The sequence below is a fragment of the Acomys russatus genome, chromosome 31, assembly GCF_903995435.1.
Source record: "Acomys russatus chromosome 31, mAcoRus1.1, whole genome shotgun sequence".
Taxonomy (NCBI): domain Eukaryota; kingdom Metazoa; phylum Chordata; class Mammalia; order Rodentia; family Muridae; genus Acomys; species Acomys russatus.
Genome location: NC_067167.1, coordinates 1,664,005 through 1,681,717, shown reverse-complemented (window position 1 = coordinate 1,681,717; position 17,713 = coordinate 1,664,005). Strand labels below are relative to the sequence as shown.

Genomic DNA, 17,713 nt, shown 5'->3' with positions numbered 1-17,713 from the left:
GACAGGGGCGCGCCCCAGTGCCTGAGCGTAGGGGGGAGGGATAAGTTGGAGAGGGGAGGGTTCCCAGCGACTGTGCACCCGGCACAGCGTGGTGGGCGCGCCCCGTAGAAGATGGAGCGCGCAGCCGGGGGAGGCGTGGCGCGTACTGGGCAGGAGGCGGGGCATCAAAGGCTGGGGTGGGGCATGTGGGCGTGTCGCGGGGGTGGGCGTAACTCCCAACGCGTGGGGCGGTGGGGATCCGGGAGGGGCACCGGTGGGATCGGTGCACGCCGGGCCGAGGGGACTGTTTCCCCCGGTTTCGCTTGTTCTTGCGTGGAGAGGGCACGGTACAGGGTGATAGGGACCCCGGGTGCTGTGCCCGTACACGAGGTGTGAAAGTGGGAGAGGACCCGCAGCTGGCGGAGTGAGCTCCGCCCATTCGCGGTGGCGCGCGACTCTCTGGACGGTGGAGGGCGCGGCAGGAGGGGGCGTGACCGCGGTGGGAAGAGGGCGTGGCCACTGAGCCCCGAGGGGGCGTCCTCCGGGCGGGGCGGGCCGCGGCCGCCCCCGCGGGCTCCGGTGCGTCAGGGCGCGTCAGGCGGGGCGGGGCGGGACTGAGCGCGGGCGGCGGCGGAGCGCCGGGGCCTCCTCCTCTCCTCCCTCCTCCGCCTCCCGCACACCAGCAGCCGCCGCCGGCCGGACGGGCGCAGCTCCAGCCGCCTCCGCTTCTCTCCCGCCGCCGATCCCGCGCGTCCTTGTCCGGCATGTCGGCGGCCGTGGCGTGCGTGGATTACTTCGCCGCCGACGTGCTCATGGCCATCTCCTCCGGAGCCGTAGTGCATCGCGGACGACCCGGCCCCGAGGGCGCGGGCCCCACTGCCGGCCTGGATGTGCGCGCCACGCGCCGTGAGGCCACGCCGCCGGGGACCCCTGGGGCACCCCCACCTCCAGCCACCGCTCCGGGGCCGGGAGGCGCCACCGCTGCGCCCCACCTGCTGGCCGCCAGCATCTTGGCCGATCTGCGAGGCGGGCCGGGAGTCGCCACCGCAGCCAGTACCGCGGGGGGCACCTCACCGGTCTCCTCCTCTTCGGCCGCTTCCTCTCCATCTTCGAGCCGCGCCCCCGGCGCCGCCAAGAGCCACCGCTGTCCCTTCCCAGGCTGCGCCAAAGCCTATTACAAGTCTTCGCACCTCAAGTCACACCTGCGGACGCACACAGGTAAGCCCCTCATTTTGGGCACCCGTGGGGGTTCAGGGAGCGCTTTAGAGAGTTCTCGGGGACCCCCTTCCCCCACCTCACTGGGAACCCCGAAACTGCGTGGCGCGTGGGGGGCGGGGAGGGGGGCGCGCCCGGGCCTCAGCCGCCCCGCCGGCCGGGAGGGCGGGGACTTGGTGGGTGGGGCGCGCGCGGGGGGCGTGGCGGCCACGCGGTCGGGCAGCGCGCGGAGGGAGGCCCTGGTGGCCAAAACTCCGGTGACTGCAGACTGTTCGGGATCCACCCCGGCATGGCCGGTCCACCGCGCGGGGTCGTGGCCCTTAGCCTCCTAGCCCCTCAGTCGCGATTCGTGTTCCTATCCGGTTTCTCTGCGCTCAGGGTCTCTCGCGCTTGGTGGTCAGAACATCCGGTTCCGTAGTTCTTCCTCGACCCTCCCCCAGCCTCAGTTTCCTTATCTGTGAAGAGGGTGGGTGGATCCGCCTCACCGCCTCCAGGATAGCGGCGCGGATTCCCTCCGGAGGGTGGCGAAGCCTCTGGCTTGGAATCAAGGGGTGGCGATGGTGAGAGGGTGGCTGCCCCGAACATTTTTTTTTTTAATCTCCATTCTGAGTTATTGAACGTAGTGGATGGATGCCAGGGCCTAGACCTGGAGTTAGGGGCTTGAATCTTCAATCCAAAGAGATTGAAATCCCCACTACAAACCTTTAATCCCCCGCTGATCGTGAGGCAGGCGGATCTCTGTGTTTGATGACAGCCAGGGCTATACAGAGAAACCTGCTTCAGAAAAATTTTAAAAAGGAAAGAAAGGGGAAAACCCCACAACAACTCTCCCCTGACCCCTTGTGTTTTTTTGGTACTTCACACACATGTGATGGGTCTGCACAAAGTCCAAGGTGGTCAGCAAGAGACTTAGCCGTGCCAGGGGTTCTGGGAAGCCAGTCCCTTGGCTTTGGATTGGGGAAACCTTTTGCCCAGGTATTGGCTGCTTCCTGACCTGGTCACTCTTAGGGTTTATCCGTGTTAGCTGGGGATGCACACTGGGATTTGAGAAGCCATTCCTTTACAGTCGGCAGCTCTGAGGCCTCCCTGGGATGGGGCGACCTGGCTCTGCCATCCCCCCAAGTTACCTGCTTTTGGTTTCCTGTCTATATAAGTGATACAGACAACCCCACTCTTAACGGTTGCCGTGGGCAACAAGGCATCCAAAAATGGCTTGATCCGGGAGCCCCCATCATGGTCCCACTGGAGGAGAGTTTAGGACAGCCTCCGTAGCTGTGTGGGTGGCCCCAGGCGGATTCAGGGCAGGTAGGGGGTGGAGGCGCCATCTTCTGAGTCTTCTGCCAGAGGGTCCTCTCATTTTGTCCCTCAGTCACTGCCCTTAGCCCCTGTGGTCTAGAGGCTGCCCCGTGTTGGGCCCCAGATGGACCTTCACTGTTGTTACACATCTCTCTCCAGAACATTTGAGGGGACCACAGACATAGCAAGGTTGTGTGTGTATGTGTGAGACAATGGGGAGAGATGTCTTTCCCTGCCTCGGTCTGGGGTCCAGGGTGCCCTGGCTCACGCCAAGTCAGTCAGTGTGCCAGTAATGGGAGCCTGCTGAGCCAGGGACCCTATCTTTCTGAGCCAGGCTGTACTACCCAAACGTCCCATCCCAGCATTCTTCCTGGTTCCCAGACATGGGGTCTGTAAAAGAGGAATCCAGCACACACACACACACATCCCAACACACATACCCTGGACACCAGGAGGCAGTTCTGTTCCGTGTCTGCAAACCACCCCTAAGCTGAAAGAGGTGACCTGGCTTGCCAGAGAAACTGAGGCCGGCAAGGTGGCGTCCCCCAGACTGGCCTTCGTGCTGCCGGGGGTGGGGTGCTGGCTTCACTGGATCCTGTGTCCTACTCTATCACCTCTGTCACCATGGGAGACTGGGCACCGTGTCCCCAAACTCCTCTTATAAATAGCCATTTGTAGGACGGGAGGGGCCCATTGAATCTGGGCACCTTCATGTCACTTTGGGGTTGTCTGGGGAACATTTAAGTCCTGCTAATTTAAATGACTTGGGTTGTTTTTTGTTTGTTTGTTTGTTTTTGTTTTTGGTTTGATAGATAGGGTCACTGTAGCCCTGGCTGTCTTGCACTTCACTCTGAAACCAGGCTGGCCTTGAATTCACAGATGTGCCCGCCTCTGCCTCCTAAATACTGGCATTAAAGGTGTGTGCCACCAAGGTAGAACCATATAGTTAATTTTAAAAGCCTCTTTTTGGGGGGGGGCAGGGTCTCTCTGTGTAACCTTGGCTGTCCTGGACCCACTTTATAGACCAGGCTGGCCGGCCTCCAACTCACAGCAATCCGCCTGCCTCTGCCTCCCGAGTTCTGGGATTAAAGGCATGTGCCACCACGCCCGGCAAAAAGCTTCAGTCTTTGAGACAAGTTCTCACTTCGGTAGCCTAGACCAGCTTTGAGATGCGTGTCAATCCTGCTTCAGCTTTCTCCCCAGGCCTAGGAGTACAAACCCCGGCCATGTCTGACTTTTTACCCAGCCTCTTTTCAGTGGAAGGGGGTTTGGCTCTTCTACCCTGCAGGGGAAGATGGCACACTGGCTGGCTTAGGATCTAGTTAGCGGGGCTTGCCTCTAGTGCAGGGCCTGGGGTAGGTCTGGTCCTCTCAGAGCCCTGTGGACTAGGAGAAAGAACACTGTCGCTACCCACCCACTCTTGCCTGCCTAGGGCCTGGATCTGTTTAGTTCTCTGACTGAAGCCACCCCCATTGTACTTGGGGGTGCAGAGGAGAGCCTGGGGCTGGGGGGGGACACCCCCACCCAAAGGCCTACAAGGCAGTAGGCAGAGCTTGGCGCTACTGGTTGCCACAGCCCTTGCTTGGGGCGGAGAAGGACTTTAGAGACTGTGGGAGATGTTGACGTGGTTACCATGGATACTGCCAGAGAGCCAGCCTTGGGGCGGGGGCGGGCGGGAGGAGAGGCTGGCTCAGGTTCTGTTTGCCAAGCCCCCTCCATCTCTGGCATCCTCTTTCGGGGGGTGAGGGGGGTCCCTCAAGACAGAATGCAGACCTGGCAGGGTCTCAGTAAAGGCGTCCAGGCCCTGCTAGGTGGCCTCCATGCACCCCACACCATGAACTCCCCCTAACTGCGACAGGCACATGTGTCCCCTGGACATTGCTTGGTGTCTTCTGGAGGGCTTCAGAGTCACCTCCAGTCATATTGTCTGAAAGTCTTGTTTACTTAAGTCTGAGGAACATTAGCACCTGGGCGGGGGCTGATGGCCAAGAAGGACGGTCCCAGAGGCCTGCACGGTGGACACCACCCGCTGCCACTGCCCTCCGCACACACCATGGTGCGCACACTCCCACCCACCCACAGTAATGTGAAAAAGTTATATGCTTTGGGAGAAATGTTAGTGCCTGTGATTACCAGGACTGGGGGGTGGGGGTGGAGGGGAGAATGTTGCAGTCCCCTGTCCCTTTCAACCCAAACCATGAGTTGGGAGGGCTTGATGTGCGGGAGGCCTGTGTTGCTGGGTAGGGCTAGGAGCAGTGGCTAGAGAAGCAAGGGTAAGCTGGCCCCAGGGCTGGCATTTTGAGGGCTACTGAAGGGTTTGCCTTTAATCTCCAGGGCAAGGGTGGGGGGGCTGTCTAGGAGGCCGGCTGGCTTTATCAGGAAATCTCTTTATAGAGAAGGGATTAGGGTAGGAGGAAGCGTTGGGGGGGGGGGTGCAGAGACCGCTACAGCTACCCCTTAGTGTTTACACCAGTTTAAAGTGCAGAATGCCTGAATCCCAGGGCTGGGGAGGAGGTCATGGGTTCGAGGCCAGCATGGTCTACAAAGTGAGTCCAGGACAGCCAAGGTCACACAGAGGAGCGGGGGTGGGGAGAGTGGTTCTAATTCTTCTGAAGCAGTCTCCAGGAGGAGAAGCAAGTGGGGAAACTGAGGCCTGGGATGGATGGGCCTAGTCAAGATTCCTCAATGAGAGTTGAAGTCCTGTGGGGGGGAGGGTCAGATGGCCTTTGGGGACTGCCATCACGTTCCACCCAGCTGCGGCTCAGTGCATGCTCCCCAGCTGGTGGGGGCCCCCAACATTGCTGGAGGTGATAACCACACCCCTACCCAGGCTTCTGATAAAAGGAGCCAGATGGGCTGGCAGTTGGTAGACCAACCAGAGGACCGCTGCCCTTTTGGGTATGTTAGTGTCTGCCCTAGGGAGTCTGGTGGGGGTTACTCTACTTCCCAGTAGCCCTGGCTAACTTGGGACTTAAAGTGTAGCCCAGGCTGGCCTCCAGAGATCCCTTTTTTTCTTTTTTTCTTTCTTTTTTTTTTTTTTTTTTTTCTTTTTTTTTTTGTAGTCCTGGCTGTCCTAGAACTTGCTCTGTAGATCAACTCACAGAGGTCAGCCCTTCCTCCGCCTCTTGAGTGCTGGGATTAAAGGTGTGCGCCACCACTGCCTGCGTAAAATTATTTGTATTTACTGTGTGCTCGTGTGTATAGGCATGTGTACATATGTAAAGGTCAGAGGACTTCCTTCTACCATGTGATTCCCGGGGCTCCAGCTCCTAGTAACGGTTAAGGTGGGCCTGGTGGCAGGAGGCATCTGCATGTCTATAGCCTACTACTGCCCCCCCGTTTTTTTAAAGAATGATTTGTTTTGTTTTGTTTTGTTTTGTTTTTATGTGCAGTGGTGTTTAGCTCATGTATGCCTGTGCAAGGGTGTCAGATCTGGTGTTAGAGACGGCTGTGAACTCTGCCATATGGGTGCTGGGAGTTGAACCCAGGTCCTCTGAAAGAGCAGCGGGTGCTTCTAGCCACTCAGCCATCTCTCCAGCAACCCCCTCCCATGTAAATGGAATGATAGGAGTCCCCTAGTGGGAGGTGTCAGATTCAGGAGCAGTGAGCCAGCCTTGCTGCTCCGGGTTCACCTTCTCTGTCCGGGCTGTAGGCTTCCCCACAGGTGAGCCTTGAACCCCCCCTCCCCCGCTTCCATCCCCCTCCGTGCAGCCCAGGCTCACCCTATGATATTTCAGAACCGGCAACTCAGCACCGGGCCTCGGCTCACATCTAGGCATTGGGGAGGGACAAATGTCATACTGGGAGACCACCAGCAGAATCTGTGATGCCCATCCGGGACGGGGTAACCCACAGACTTTACCACTGACTCCCCAGCCGTGATGGTGGTCAGCTGGGCCATCTTCCCCTGAGGAGGTCAGACCCAGGCAGGGTGAGGCGGGGCCTGATGGAAACTGCACCTCCAGGTCCCCCTCTTCTTGCCACTCCCCTCTTGAAGCAAGTTTACAGGGTGTCACAACCTGCGTGTTTTAGAGGCTACAAAGCACCCAAGCCGTCCCCAGTTCACCTCGGCCCCGCCCGAGTCAGAGGGTCAAGTCCACAGCCACGCCCACGGGGCTCTTCCTGCATGGTCCCCACCCACCTAATCCTCCTCCTGCTGGCCCAGAGTTCCTGTAGTCAGGTACCCAGGACTTGGGCTTTGAAACGCTCCCTGGCCTGCAGCACCCCCACTCCCACCCCCAAATTACCCCTCTGGGTAGATTGTGATACGGTAGCACAGCCAGGCCAAGGCGTTTGGCAAGTGTGCTGAAACGCCACCACCGGTGTGCACACGTGCGCTCCCCAACCCCCTAGCCTGGGGCGGGGACTGGCAGGTCCCAGCACAGCGAGGCGACCCTGGCCCGGGCCTCTGTCTTGCCGTGGCGGGAGTTAGGACCGCGTGAGCAAGGCCGGTGGAGCTGCCGACGTCTCCACCGATCGCCAACGCCGCCGAGCTACGTGCAGCAGCTGCGTTCCCAGCGGGCTGGCGCTGGCAGCGGTCGCCTCCACTGCAACCTGCTCCTGGCAAAGTGGCGAGGGGCGGGGACTAACCCCACAGGGAGGCCCCGAAAGGGGAAGTAAGCTGATTGCATGCTAGGGGGGATGTCCCCTTTCCTCTTACGCCCCCCTCTTCAAAATGGGGACAAGATTCTGTGTCCCCCTTGGACAGACAAAGTTCTGCCCCCCACCCCCGCGTCTGTTCCAAAACTAGGAACCCCGCCCTATAACCCAGCACCCAGTCAAGATTGAGCCCCTTGAGCGCTGTGGTCGGGCCGGGAGTCCTTTCTGGAGCTGTCTTAGGGCTCTTGGGCCCCGCTGACAAACATTTTTACAGGGACCCAGCATTTTGGATCACTTTAGGTATGAGGGCTGCTGGCAGCCACCTGGGAACACTGGTCCCTTCCCCCTTGCCTAGGGTCGCAACTTGTGGGGCCTCAGGTTGCCTGGATGCCATATACAATTGGCACATGGGTGCCCCAGAGGCAGTTTCCTGCGTCCTGCGCCCCATGATGAGGGGCCGCTTGGGTGTGGTTTGCAGGGGTCCCGGATGGAGAAAGTTCTTCCCTGGCTGCTTCCTGGGCGGTGGTGGCTGGCGCCTAGTCCCTGACCGGCTCACTTTCCCTCCCCTTCCTCAGTTCGTCTCTCCTGGGATCCCCTGAGTTGCTTGCTTAGAGGAAAGATGTCACCAGGTCACCCGGCCTTTGGTCTGGCCCGGTATCTGTTCCGCTTTCTGGTCGCTTCTACACTTCCTCCCCTGATTTCCACTAGTCCTGTCTGGAGGGCCCCTTGGCCATTTTCTGGGGCAGTTTGAATCCTTCATACTGCCGGTTCCCCAGTGGATTAGCCTGGGGACCGCAGGAGGAGACCTCGTGCTAGCCCCGTTGTGAATTCCCAGAGCTTAGGCCTTCGGGTCACTAGTGGCCAGGATCTGCCTCTTTTCCTCCTCTGGACAGGAATTGTACACGGCTTTTCAGGTCTACACTATATGCATGGGCCCTGGAGCCCAGAGCCACATCCCCACCAGGTCCGAGGCGCTGGGGTTCTGAGTGAACCCACCGGCCCCTTTCAGCGCCTTGGAGACCCATCTAGGAAGATGCTGACCACGCCGCGAGGCCTGGTATTGTGTGGGTCCTTTAGGAGACCGGAGAGCTTGGCTGGGGGTGGCTGTGGCTGCTGAGCAGGGCCAGCAAGGCCACCAGGGTGGTGGGAGGGGTCTCTAGAGGAAGTTGCTTAGTGATGGCCCGCCCCTGCCCAGCTGCTACTGTTGAGTCGGGCTGGCCCCGCCCCCTAAGGCCACACCCCCAGGCTCTCCGCCCTCCACCCAGGAGTTGAATTTAAGCTTAGTTTGATATTGCCAGATGACTTTTCCTAAGTCCGCAGGGTACAAGGAGCGCTGCACTGCACCCCGGCTTCAGAAACGCGGGCTGAAACTAGCTGGGTTTGATTATTCAAAACTGCACGTGGCCCAGGGTATGGAGAAGAGCCCATCCCAAGCCCATGTGCCCCAGGCCCATCCATGGGGAAAGGGTGGGGGTGAGGGCTGCGGGGGGAGGGGGGCGGACGGGACGCCTCCTTTCTGTGCCCCGTGGTAATTTGGAAGAAAGGACGCTGTTGGGGACTAGAACATCCCAGGACCTGTTAGGATGGGCAGAAGTGGGCAGGGTTATGTCCAAAAGACACAGGCTAGCCACGGCACGGACATGGTGGCCCACCCTTGGTAGCCCCAACACTTGGGAGGCTGAGGCAAGGTTGCCTTCCGTTCAGTTCTAGGCTAACTCGGCTCTGTAGCAGGACCCTAACTCCACAGACTCCACAGGGCTGGCTGGGAATGTAGCTCAGTGGGCAGAAGCCAGGTTCAGTGTCCAATGCCTGGCCTTGTGCAGATGAAAGCAAGGTGGCCAAGTCACACTCGGCTAAGGTGCGGAGACACAGCGTGTTGATCAGAGCCGACTCTGTAGGTGGATGGCAGCCTTGGGACTTACAGGAAATCCTCTGTTTTTGTCCAGGTGAGCGGCCCTTTGCCTGTGACTGGCCTGGCTGCGACAAGAAGTTTGCCCGTTCTGACGAGCTGGCCCGCCACCACCGTACGCACACAGGCGAGAAGCGCTTTCCCTGTCCCCTGTGCACCAAGCGCTTCACCCGCAGCGACCACCTGACCAAGCACGCCCGACGCCATCCCGGCTTCCGTCCGGAACTGCTGCGCCGACCTGGTGCCCGCAGCGCCTCGCCCAGCGACTCGCTGCCCTGTAGCTTGGCTGGCAGTCCCGCACCTAGCCCCGTCCCCAGCCCAGCGCCTGCCGGCTTGTAGAGCCCTGGCTAGCTACCCTGAGATGGCCGGCTCCCCAGGCCGCGGCAGGGATTTCCACCAAGGGACACACCTGCCCTCTGGAGAGAGCCCGTGTCCTGGAGTCCCCGCCCACCTCCAGGAAACAGCAAGGGGACTGAGAATGGACTTGGGTCACCTGGGGGGGGGGTGCGGCCTAGGAGGTGGCCTCGGGTTATGTCTGTAAATAGCCATGATTAACTGTCCCATCCCCCTCTGCAGGGACCCCAAAATGGGCAGTCGGCAGGCCTCCCCTCTCCTGCCACCCTCTGCCTTCCCTCCTGGGTGGCACTGGGCTGTGCAGCCTAGACCCTGTTCCCCCACTCCTTTTCTAAAGCCCCCCCTCCCAGTCACTCCTCCAGGTTGGGACACAGGTACACAGAGCCATAGGTGACTGGGGCTTCCCGTGGGCCCCAACCTGTCCCCACTCCACTGAAAGCCATGGCGGAAGTTCAGGGAAATGGAGGGGTGCGGCCTGGCTAAGCCCCGCCCCCCCATGGGTACTCAAATCTCAGGTGTCCACAGGTTCTGCCCTGGGTAAGGGCCTCCCTGTGCTCCCAGCCCCAGGAGTGCAGGAGACGCTAGAGTTTTTCAGAGGAGAATTTAGGGTTAGGGGGCGCAGGCAGGGTGTGTGGCGGTCCCCTCAGAGCATTGCCACTCACTTAGGGTGTGATGCTGGACCGGTGGGGAACAAATTATTTATTGTCCTCTCTGACTGCTGGTATGGGGGTGCCTGGCTCCCCCGATGAGAGTGTGCATATGTGTGAGAGAGACAGTGGGTGTCTGATTCCCCGGGGCCCAGCCTCCCTGCTCCCACTGGGCAAGGGTCCCAGGGCCTTTGTGGCATTGCGTCTCAGACAATCTTCTACAGGACCCCTGTGGCCGTGAGGCAGGGATGTGGGGCTCTGCCCTGTCCTTCATCCCTCCATACTCCTGGGTGTCTACAGAGGGTGGCCTTGGACTGCAGGACTGAAAGCAAGGGGCTTAGCTCCTGGCCTTTCGGGGGGGGGGGGTAGGTTTTGGTTTTTTTGTTGTTGTTGTTTTTGGATGAAATCAACTATTTTTTCAGGCTCCAGTTCCTTGTTCAGGGAGGGGTCCCCTTGTGTGACCACCATCCTCAGCTCAGGGGTGACTGTCGGGGAAGAGAGCCTCTGGTAGGGTCGTCCTCCTACTGCGGTTTGGAGTCCTTTCCTATACAGGCAACTAGGGATGACCCTCCCCCCCTAAGAAGTTGGGGACCCAGAGGAAGTTGAGCTGCCCTGTGTTGGCTGTGGGTGGTTTCTGACATTCCCATTTATTCCAGAATCTTCCATCATCCAATGAGGGAGGCTTTGGGTCAAGCCACCTTTATCTGAGCTTGCGTGAAGGGAGGTGCCTTTCTGGAGCTGGGCTCAGAGGGTCCCGGGCCAGCTTCCCCGCGCCCTGCCCCACCCCCACCCACGTACTTCCATTTCCCCCTTCTCTTTGGCCACAGAAATGAGATGCCTTAGCCTGTGAGGTGTGGTGGGGGACTGGGGCCCCGTTTTCTGTGTCTTTGGATGAAGCCTGCTTCATCCCGGCTCCTGCTGGTCCCCAGTTCTTCCTGCAAACGGGGGTTGGGGAGGTCTGAGGCCCATAAGCAACCAGAGTGTTCTTGGTGTCCTTCCCTTCCCCCAACTCAGGTTCTGGTCTGTCACTGGGACTTGGGTCTAACCATTGAGTGCTGGTGTCTGCAGGGGGTGACAGCCAGGACCAAAGTCCTAAGGGATTTGTTCTTCCTGTGGGGAGGGCGCTCCCCTCCTCCTTTACGCCTGGCCTCACACCCTTGTATTTAATTAAAGAAGCCCTTTTTTAAAACCTGCCCTTGGTGTCTTGTCTGATTGGTTCCCATGTCCCACCCCCTATCATTATTGCCCCCAAGGTCCCCCAGCTACGTCCTGGCGAAACTGAGGCAGCTGGCTGGTACACTCCAGCTGGGTTAGGACCCCCTGAAGGCCTGGGAGGGGGCTGCCTACAGCAGCGTACACCGCTCGAAAGTCACCCACGCCTGGCACAGCTGCGCACCCGCCGCCCCGTTACCCAGCAACCGGAGCTCCGTGACAGGGCGCCTGGGGGCGTCTGCTTCCCGCCTCCTTCCGGAGACAGCAGGGGAGGTGGGGGGTGGGGACAGACCCCTAGAGCTGCACACAGTGAAGGAACTCTATAAGCTGTAGCCAAAAGGTGCCTCGGAACTTCCCCGTCACGCACACACGCCATCCTTGTATATCCTCCCGTCCTGCACAAGTTGAATGCCCGCTTGGAAGAGGAACGAGCGAGGTTGGTGCAGAAAAAGGGTACAAGTAGGGATTCAAGAGGTTAGGAGATTTTAGGAACCAACTGAAGAGCTTAAATCCCCGTTGGAGAGAAAAAGACACTAGGTCCCAGAGGTCTGCTGAGCTCTGGGGCTGGGGTTAGGTGGAGCTGAGCGGCCCCGTTGCACCTGCTGTGCCAGGGAGGTACTGCGCCCCACCTAGTGGCCAACGCTGGTACTGCGAGCCTCCCCAGGTGTAAGCCGTCCCACCTGGCGGTCTCCTCACTGACCCCACGCGCCTGGCGAGCTTGCGTGGAGCGTGCCCACAGCTACTGCGTGACATCCCGCACAGGCCTCCGTGATCCCTTCGGCTTCTCCAGCTCCCGCACTTTCCCGTCGAAGTTTTAGCTCCCTCACGGACCAGAACCCACCATCCCTGTGTGGCTTCTTTGCTTCATCGGCCCCGCCCTGCCGTGCTGTCCCTGTGCCCTGTCACAATGTTCACCACTTGGTCCTCGTACCATTCAAATCTTTGACAGTTTCAGGGTGTGCAGCTGAATGGTGACAGCTTGATTGGCACAAACAACAGCGCCACAGATACGGTTACGTATCCAGGACTCCTTGCCTCTAATCATTTTTAAACTTTAAAAATTTTTTTTAATTCTTGGTTTTTCAAGACAGAGCTTTTCTGTGTAGCCCTGGCTGTGCTGGACTCACTTTGTAGACCAGGCTGGCCTCGAACTCACAGTGATCCACCTGCCTCTGCCTCCCGAGTGCTGGGATTAAAGGCGTGCGCCACCACGCCCGGCTTAATTCTTGGTTTTTCAAGACAGGGCTTTTCTGTGTAGCCCTGGCTGTGCTGGACTCACTTTGTAGACCAGGCTGGCCTCGAACTCACAGTGATCCACCTGCCTCTGCCTCCCGAGTGCTGGGATTAAAGGCGTGCGCCACCACGCCCGGCTTAATTCTTGGTTTTTCAAGACAGGGCTTTTCTGTGTAGCCCTGGCTGTGCTGGACTCACTTTGTAGGCCAGGCTGGCCTCGAACTCACAGTGATCCGCCTGCCTCCGCCTCCCGAGTGCTGGAATTAAAGGCCTGTGCCACCACGTCCGGCCCGTTTTTAAACTCTTGACAGGATCTAGGGCCTTACGTATTGATGGTTCTACACCTGACCAGCTTCTCACTCCGGAATTCTAGTCAGGAGCTTGAAAGTCCCCCACCACCTTGGCCTCTTGTGGCTGGTTCTCTCACTGAGCACCCTGTTTTCTAGATGCCTCCATACCAGCGGCGCTCAACCTGTGGGTCACGACCCCCTTTACCGGTCCAGCGACCCTTTCGCCTAATTTAAGTAAGGGCCGGGCGTGGTGGTGCACGCCTTTAATCCCAGCACTGGGGAGGCAGAGGCAGACGGATCTCTGTGAGTTCGAGGCCAGCCTGGTCTACAAAGTGACCCCAGGACAGCCAAAGCTACACAGAGAAACTCTATCTAAAAGATCATCAGAAAACATAGACATTGCATTATGATTCAAAACAGTAGCAAAATTACAGTTACGAAGAAGCAACGAAAATAATTGTATGGTTGGGTCACAGCGATAGAAAGGCTGGCTGAGAATTGCTGCTCTGTACTGTCATGTGTCACAGCCTTCTGATCAGGACTGAACAAGACTCCAGTGTGTGTAATAAAAGACTATTTTAGAGCCGGGCGTGGTGGCGCACGCCTTTAATCCCAGTACTCGGGAGGCAGAGGCAGGCGGATCGCTGTGAGTTCGAGGCCAGCCTGGTCTACAAAGTGAGTCCAGGACAGCCAAGGCTACACAGAGAAACCCTGTCTCGAAACACCAAAAAAAAAAAAAAAAAAAAAAAAAGACTATTTTGTGCTTAAAATTTGGTTCCTGCGATTCATGACTATGTGAACAGACATATTTAACTTCTTAGGTGAAAATGTGTGTTTTTTTCCTTCCATGAGGATCTATTGGAAGGGCTTTGTAGTCTCTCATCTCCCTTGCTGAGCTTTCTGTCAGAGATCCTTCTGCGAATCCTCCAGTCAAGGGCTGAGGGCGTGGTCAGGGGTGAAGCCCCGCCTAGAATCCCCCAGTGAGGGGCTGGGGGCGTATTCAGAGTGGAGCCCCGCTCAGAATCCCCTAGTGAGGGCGTGGTCGGGGTGAAGCCCCGCCTAGAATCCCCCCAGTGAGGGTCTGGGGGCGTGGTCAGGATGGGGTCCCCGCCTAGAATACCTTTGTGAGGGGCTGGGGCGTGCCAACTTGGCCTGCACAAAGGCCTGGATTCCAACTTTTCCTCCTTGACGTGGTTGGGGGAAGAGGGGGGAAGACAATGTGTTCTAGAAGCTCTGTTTTGTTCCCTCCTCTGCCTATGTTTCTTTTCAGTCATGTATGTGGCTAAGGGGGAGTGGTATACACACAGTTCCTAGCAGTGCTAGGGAGGTGGAGGCAGGAGGATCATGAAGGAGAGATAAACATGTTTTTTGTTTAGATCACAAGTGGGAGATGAGAAAAAGACTTGTGAGGGCGCAGGTGGGGGAGATTGGTTGTTAACCAGCTGAAAACATCCTTGAACAAGTTCTGAGAGGAGGTATTAAATGTGAGCCAAAAACAGGAGGCGGGGCCTTTGGAGACTTGGGATAGTTTTGGCTGTTCATAGCTCCACTTCTAGACAGCGCCTAGAGAGAAGCGCTCGAGGGAAGGCTTCGGGGCTCTGGGCTCTGGCTGAGGTTCCGGGTTCTGGTTGCTCCAGGTTCTAGCAGAAGAAATCCTGCTGATTACGCCAGGAGAATCGTTCTTGGGAACTGATATCTTTCCGGTTTCATTATTGTATTCTTTAATCTCCTTTTCGTATTATTTAGATCAGTCAGGTTATAAGTAAGGTACTCTTGGTTAGTAATTTTGTAATAAAATATAAGAAAAGTGAGCCTATAGGATCAGAATTTCTAAGTCATTTTCACTACTTACAATGTTCAGACCAGCCTACAGTTAAAAAGAGAGAGGAGAGAGAGAGAGAGAGAGAGAGAGAGAGAGAGAGAGAGAGAGAGAGAATAAAAGAAAAAGAAAGAAAACAAAAGCCTGGTCTGGTGGCGTATGACTGAAATCCCAGCACTCAGGAGGCAGAGGCAGGCGGATCTCTGTAAGTTTGAGGCCAGCCTGGTCTACAAAGTGAGTCTAGGACAGCCAAGGCTACACACACACACACACACACACCCCTGTCTCTAAACTCTAAAAAAGAAAACAACAAAACAGAACAAAACAAAAAAACCAGAAAGGCTGGAGAGATGGCTCAGAGATTAAGAGCACTGACTGCTCTTCTTGAGTTCAACTCCCAGCAACCACATGGTGGCTCACAACCATCTGTAATGGGATCTGGTGCCCTCTTCTGGCAGGCAGGCACATATGCAGGCAGAGCATTGTATACACAATAAATAAATACGCTTTAAAAAAAAGAAAGAAAGAAATATATGTACAGTGGCCCACAGATCTTTGCAGCTACTCGGGTGGCCAGGCAGGATGGCTCTGAGTTCAAGCCAGACAAAAGGAAAACACTGTCGTGTGGCCATCCTTTGGCACTTGCTGCTGGACAAGCGCCCCCAATGCAGAACAAATTCGTTCTTTTGCAGTCACTGCGTCAATGAATGGACAGGCGCTGAGGGTTGTCCTGTGGGGCCCTAGGGTACACCAGCTAGCCTGGTGGTGTTGGAGGTGAGACATATATGAGGGCGAGCTATCCGTGAAGGTTTGAGAAGGGATCAAAACTGTCACATGGAGAAACAGAGCTGGAAGCCTCACCTGCTGGAACATTCTAACAGGCTCCCCGCTGCTCCCCTCTCTTCTGCCTAGGATGGGAAATGATGTCACCACTTTTTTGGGGGGGAGGTTTCGAGACAGAGTTTCTCTGTGTAGCCTTGGCTGAACTCCTGTTATAGACCAGGCTGGCCTTGAACTCACAGAGATCCCACCTGCCTCTGCCTCCCAAGTACTGGGATTAAAAGCGCGCCCGGCAATCTCACCACTGTTACAGACTGTGTTTACCCAAGGACTTTGTTGAGAAAAGGCCACATTTGGAACCCTTGCTGGTCCCAGAGCCCTGCTGCCAAGCTGACTGTATTTTTTCTTTTCTTTTCTTTCTTTTTTTTTTTTTTTTTTTTGAGACAGGGTTTCTCTGTGCAGCCCTGACTGTCCTGGACTCACTTTGTAGACCAGGCTGGCCTCGAACTCACAGCAACCCGCCTGCCTCTGCCTCCTGTGTGCTGGGATTAAAGGTGTGCGCCACCACCTCCTGACCAAGCTGACTGTGTTTCTGTGTAGGGAGCCTGCCTTAGAGTCCCTGCAGCACCTGCTTCCAAGGCTTTCGGACCCAAAATTACACCTGGTTCTCTTTGTCCTCTCATTGCTCCGTTCACTTAATTGTTTCTAATTATTATATAAATGCACACTGAAATGAAAATATTAAAATAAATAAATAAATAAAAAGAAAATATACTTAAGCCTGCCCGGTGACTTTAATCCCAGCAATCAGGAGGCAGAGGCAGGCAGAACTCTGAAATGGAAGTTTCGGTTTATTTGTAAATCCAGTTTTTTGTTGTTGGTTTTTTGTTTTTTGTTTTGTTTTGGTTTGATTTTCCTTGTGTAGCCTTGGCTGTTCTAGACTTGCTCTGTAGACCAGGCTGGCCTCAAACTCCCAGCGATCTGCCTGCCTCTGCCTCCTGAGTGCTGGGATTAAAGGTAAATTTGGTTTTTGTTCTAATCCCAAGTGTGGGATTTTAGTTTGAGCTTTAGCTTGTCCACACTTATTGTCTCCTGAAGGGCGTGGCTTTTGCCAGCCGGCCAGGCCTTCCTGGTGCAGCACGCGTGGGGGCTAGGCCTCTGAGGATATAAGTAAGAGCACAGAGAGAGCGAGGTGTGGCATGCGGTGTTGCCTGCAGCAGTTGGAAGAGATCAAGGATGGACGGATGGTTTGGAGCAGACAGAGAGAAACGCTTCGGCATCGAGGAGCAGCGGCTTGGAGGAGCCTGCTGGCTGCGTCCGCTGTCGCCAGAGACAGGTATAAAGCCCAACAGAACCCATTCGACCAGGAGAAGGAAGGGGCCCCCTCTCCCCACTAACCTCTCTCCTATGTAGGGTTAGGAGGTTGGAAGGGAAGTTGAGGCCTAAACATCCCAAATTTAAAAAATGTTTAAAAGATAGATTACTACAGATCTCAGTGAGTTCAAGGCCAGCTTGGTCTACACAGTGAGTCCAGGACAGCCAGGACTACACAGAGAAACCCTGCCTTGAAAACCAAATACCTATCTATCTATCTTTTTTTTTGTTTGTTTGTTTTGTTTTGTTTTGTTTTTCGAGACAGGGTTTCTCTGTGTAGCCTTGGCCATCCTGGACTCACTTTGTAGACCAGGCTGGTCTTGAACTCACAGCGATCCTCCTGCCTCTGCCTCCCGAGTGCTGGGATTAAAGGCGTGCGCCACCACGCCCGGCTCTATCTATCTATCTTTAAGCCTTATTAGCATGGGTACCCTGGCACTGCGAAGCTCACCCACAGGGCTGGGCTTTGTCGCCCGCCATCGTCCGTACAGCTTTCCCTTTGCCACACTGTGTCCATCGGACACTAACGCTCATCCTCGGCCGCTACTGCTCAGCATCTTACTTTGTTTCCATGCCTCTCATGACTCTGTGACCTCCTGGGAATGTGACTCTGTGCTATGTCTTGAGTGGTGGCTCATGAAATTTTTAAAAATATCTTTACTGTTGGGCATGGTAGTGCACACCTTTAATCCCAGCACTTGGGAGGCAGAGGCAGGAGGATCTCTATGAGTTCGAGGCCAGCCTGGTGTACAGAGTGAGTCCAGAACAGCCAGGGCTACACAGAGAAACCCTGTCTCTAAGAACAAAACCAAACATACACACAGGCAGCCACATGTGCACGAAAATGAGCCTTGAGCACAGGAGCTTCTCTTTAAGTAAATAAACACCAAATTAACAAATTAAAAAATTTATAGGTAATGGGTGTGGCAGCTTAATCCCAGTACTCAGGAGCCAGGGTGTGGTGGTGCATACTTTAATCCTAGACTTCAGGAGGCAGAGGCAGGCG

The 17,713-nt window shown here is 56.5% G+C and overlaps 1 protein-coding gene across 1 annotated transcript; it reads left to right on the top strand.

The window, feature by feature from the left end:
- Positions 1-724: 724 nt before the first annotated feature.
- Klf16 (KLF transcription factor 16) lies at positions 725-10,177 on the top strand. Its single transcript, XM_051139726.1, has 2 exons — positions 725-1,197; positions 9,036-10,177. Exons 1-2 carry the CDS (start codon positions 744-746, stop codon positions 9,335-9,337), a joined length of 756 nt encoding a protein of 251 aa, XP_050995683.1. The 5' UTR covers positions 725-743; the 3' UTR covers positions 9,338-10,177.
- The last annotated feature ends 7,536 nt before the right edge of the window (positions 10,178-17,713 follow it).

Coding starts and splice junctions, on each gene's coding strand:
- Klf16 (XM_051139726.1), top strand. CDS start 744: ATGTCGGCGGCCGTGGCGTGCGTGGATTACTTCGCCGCCGACGTGCTC. Junction 1,198..9,035: donor ACACCTGCGGACGCACACAG/GTAAGCCCCTCA, acceptor GTTTTTGTCCAG/GTGAGCGGCCCTTTGCCTGT.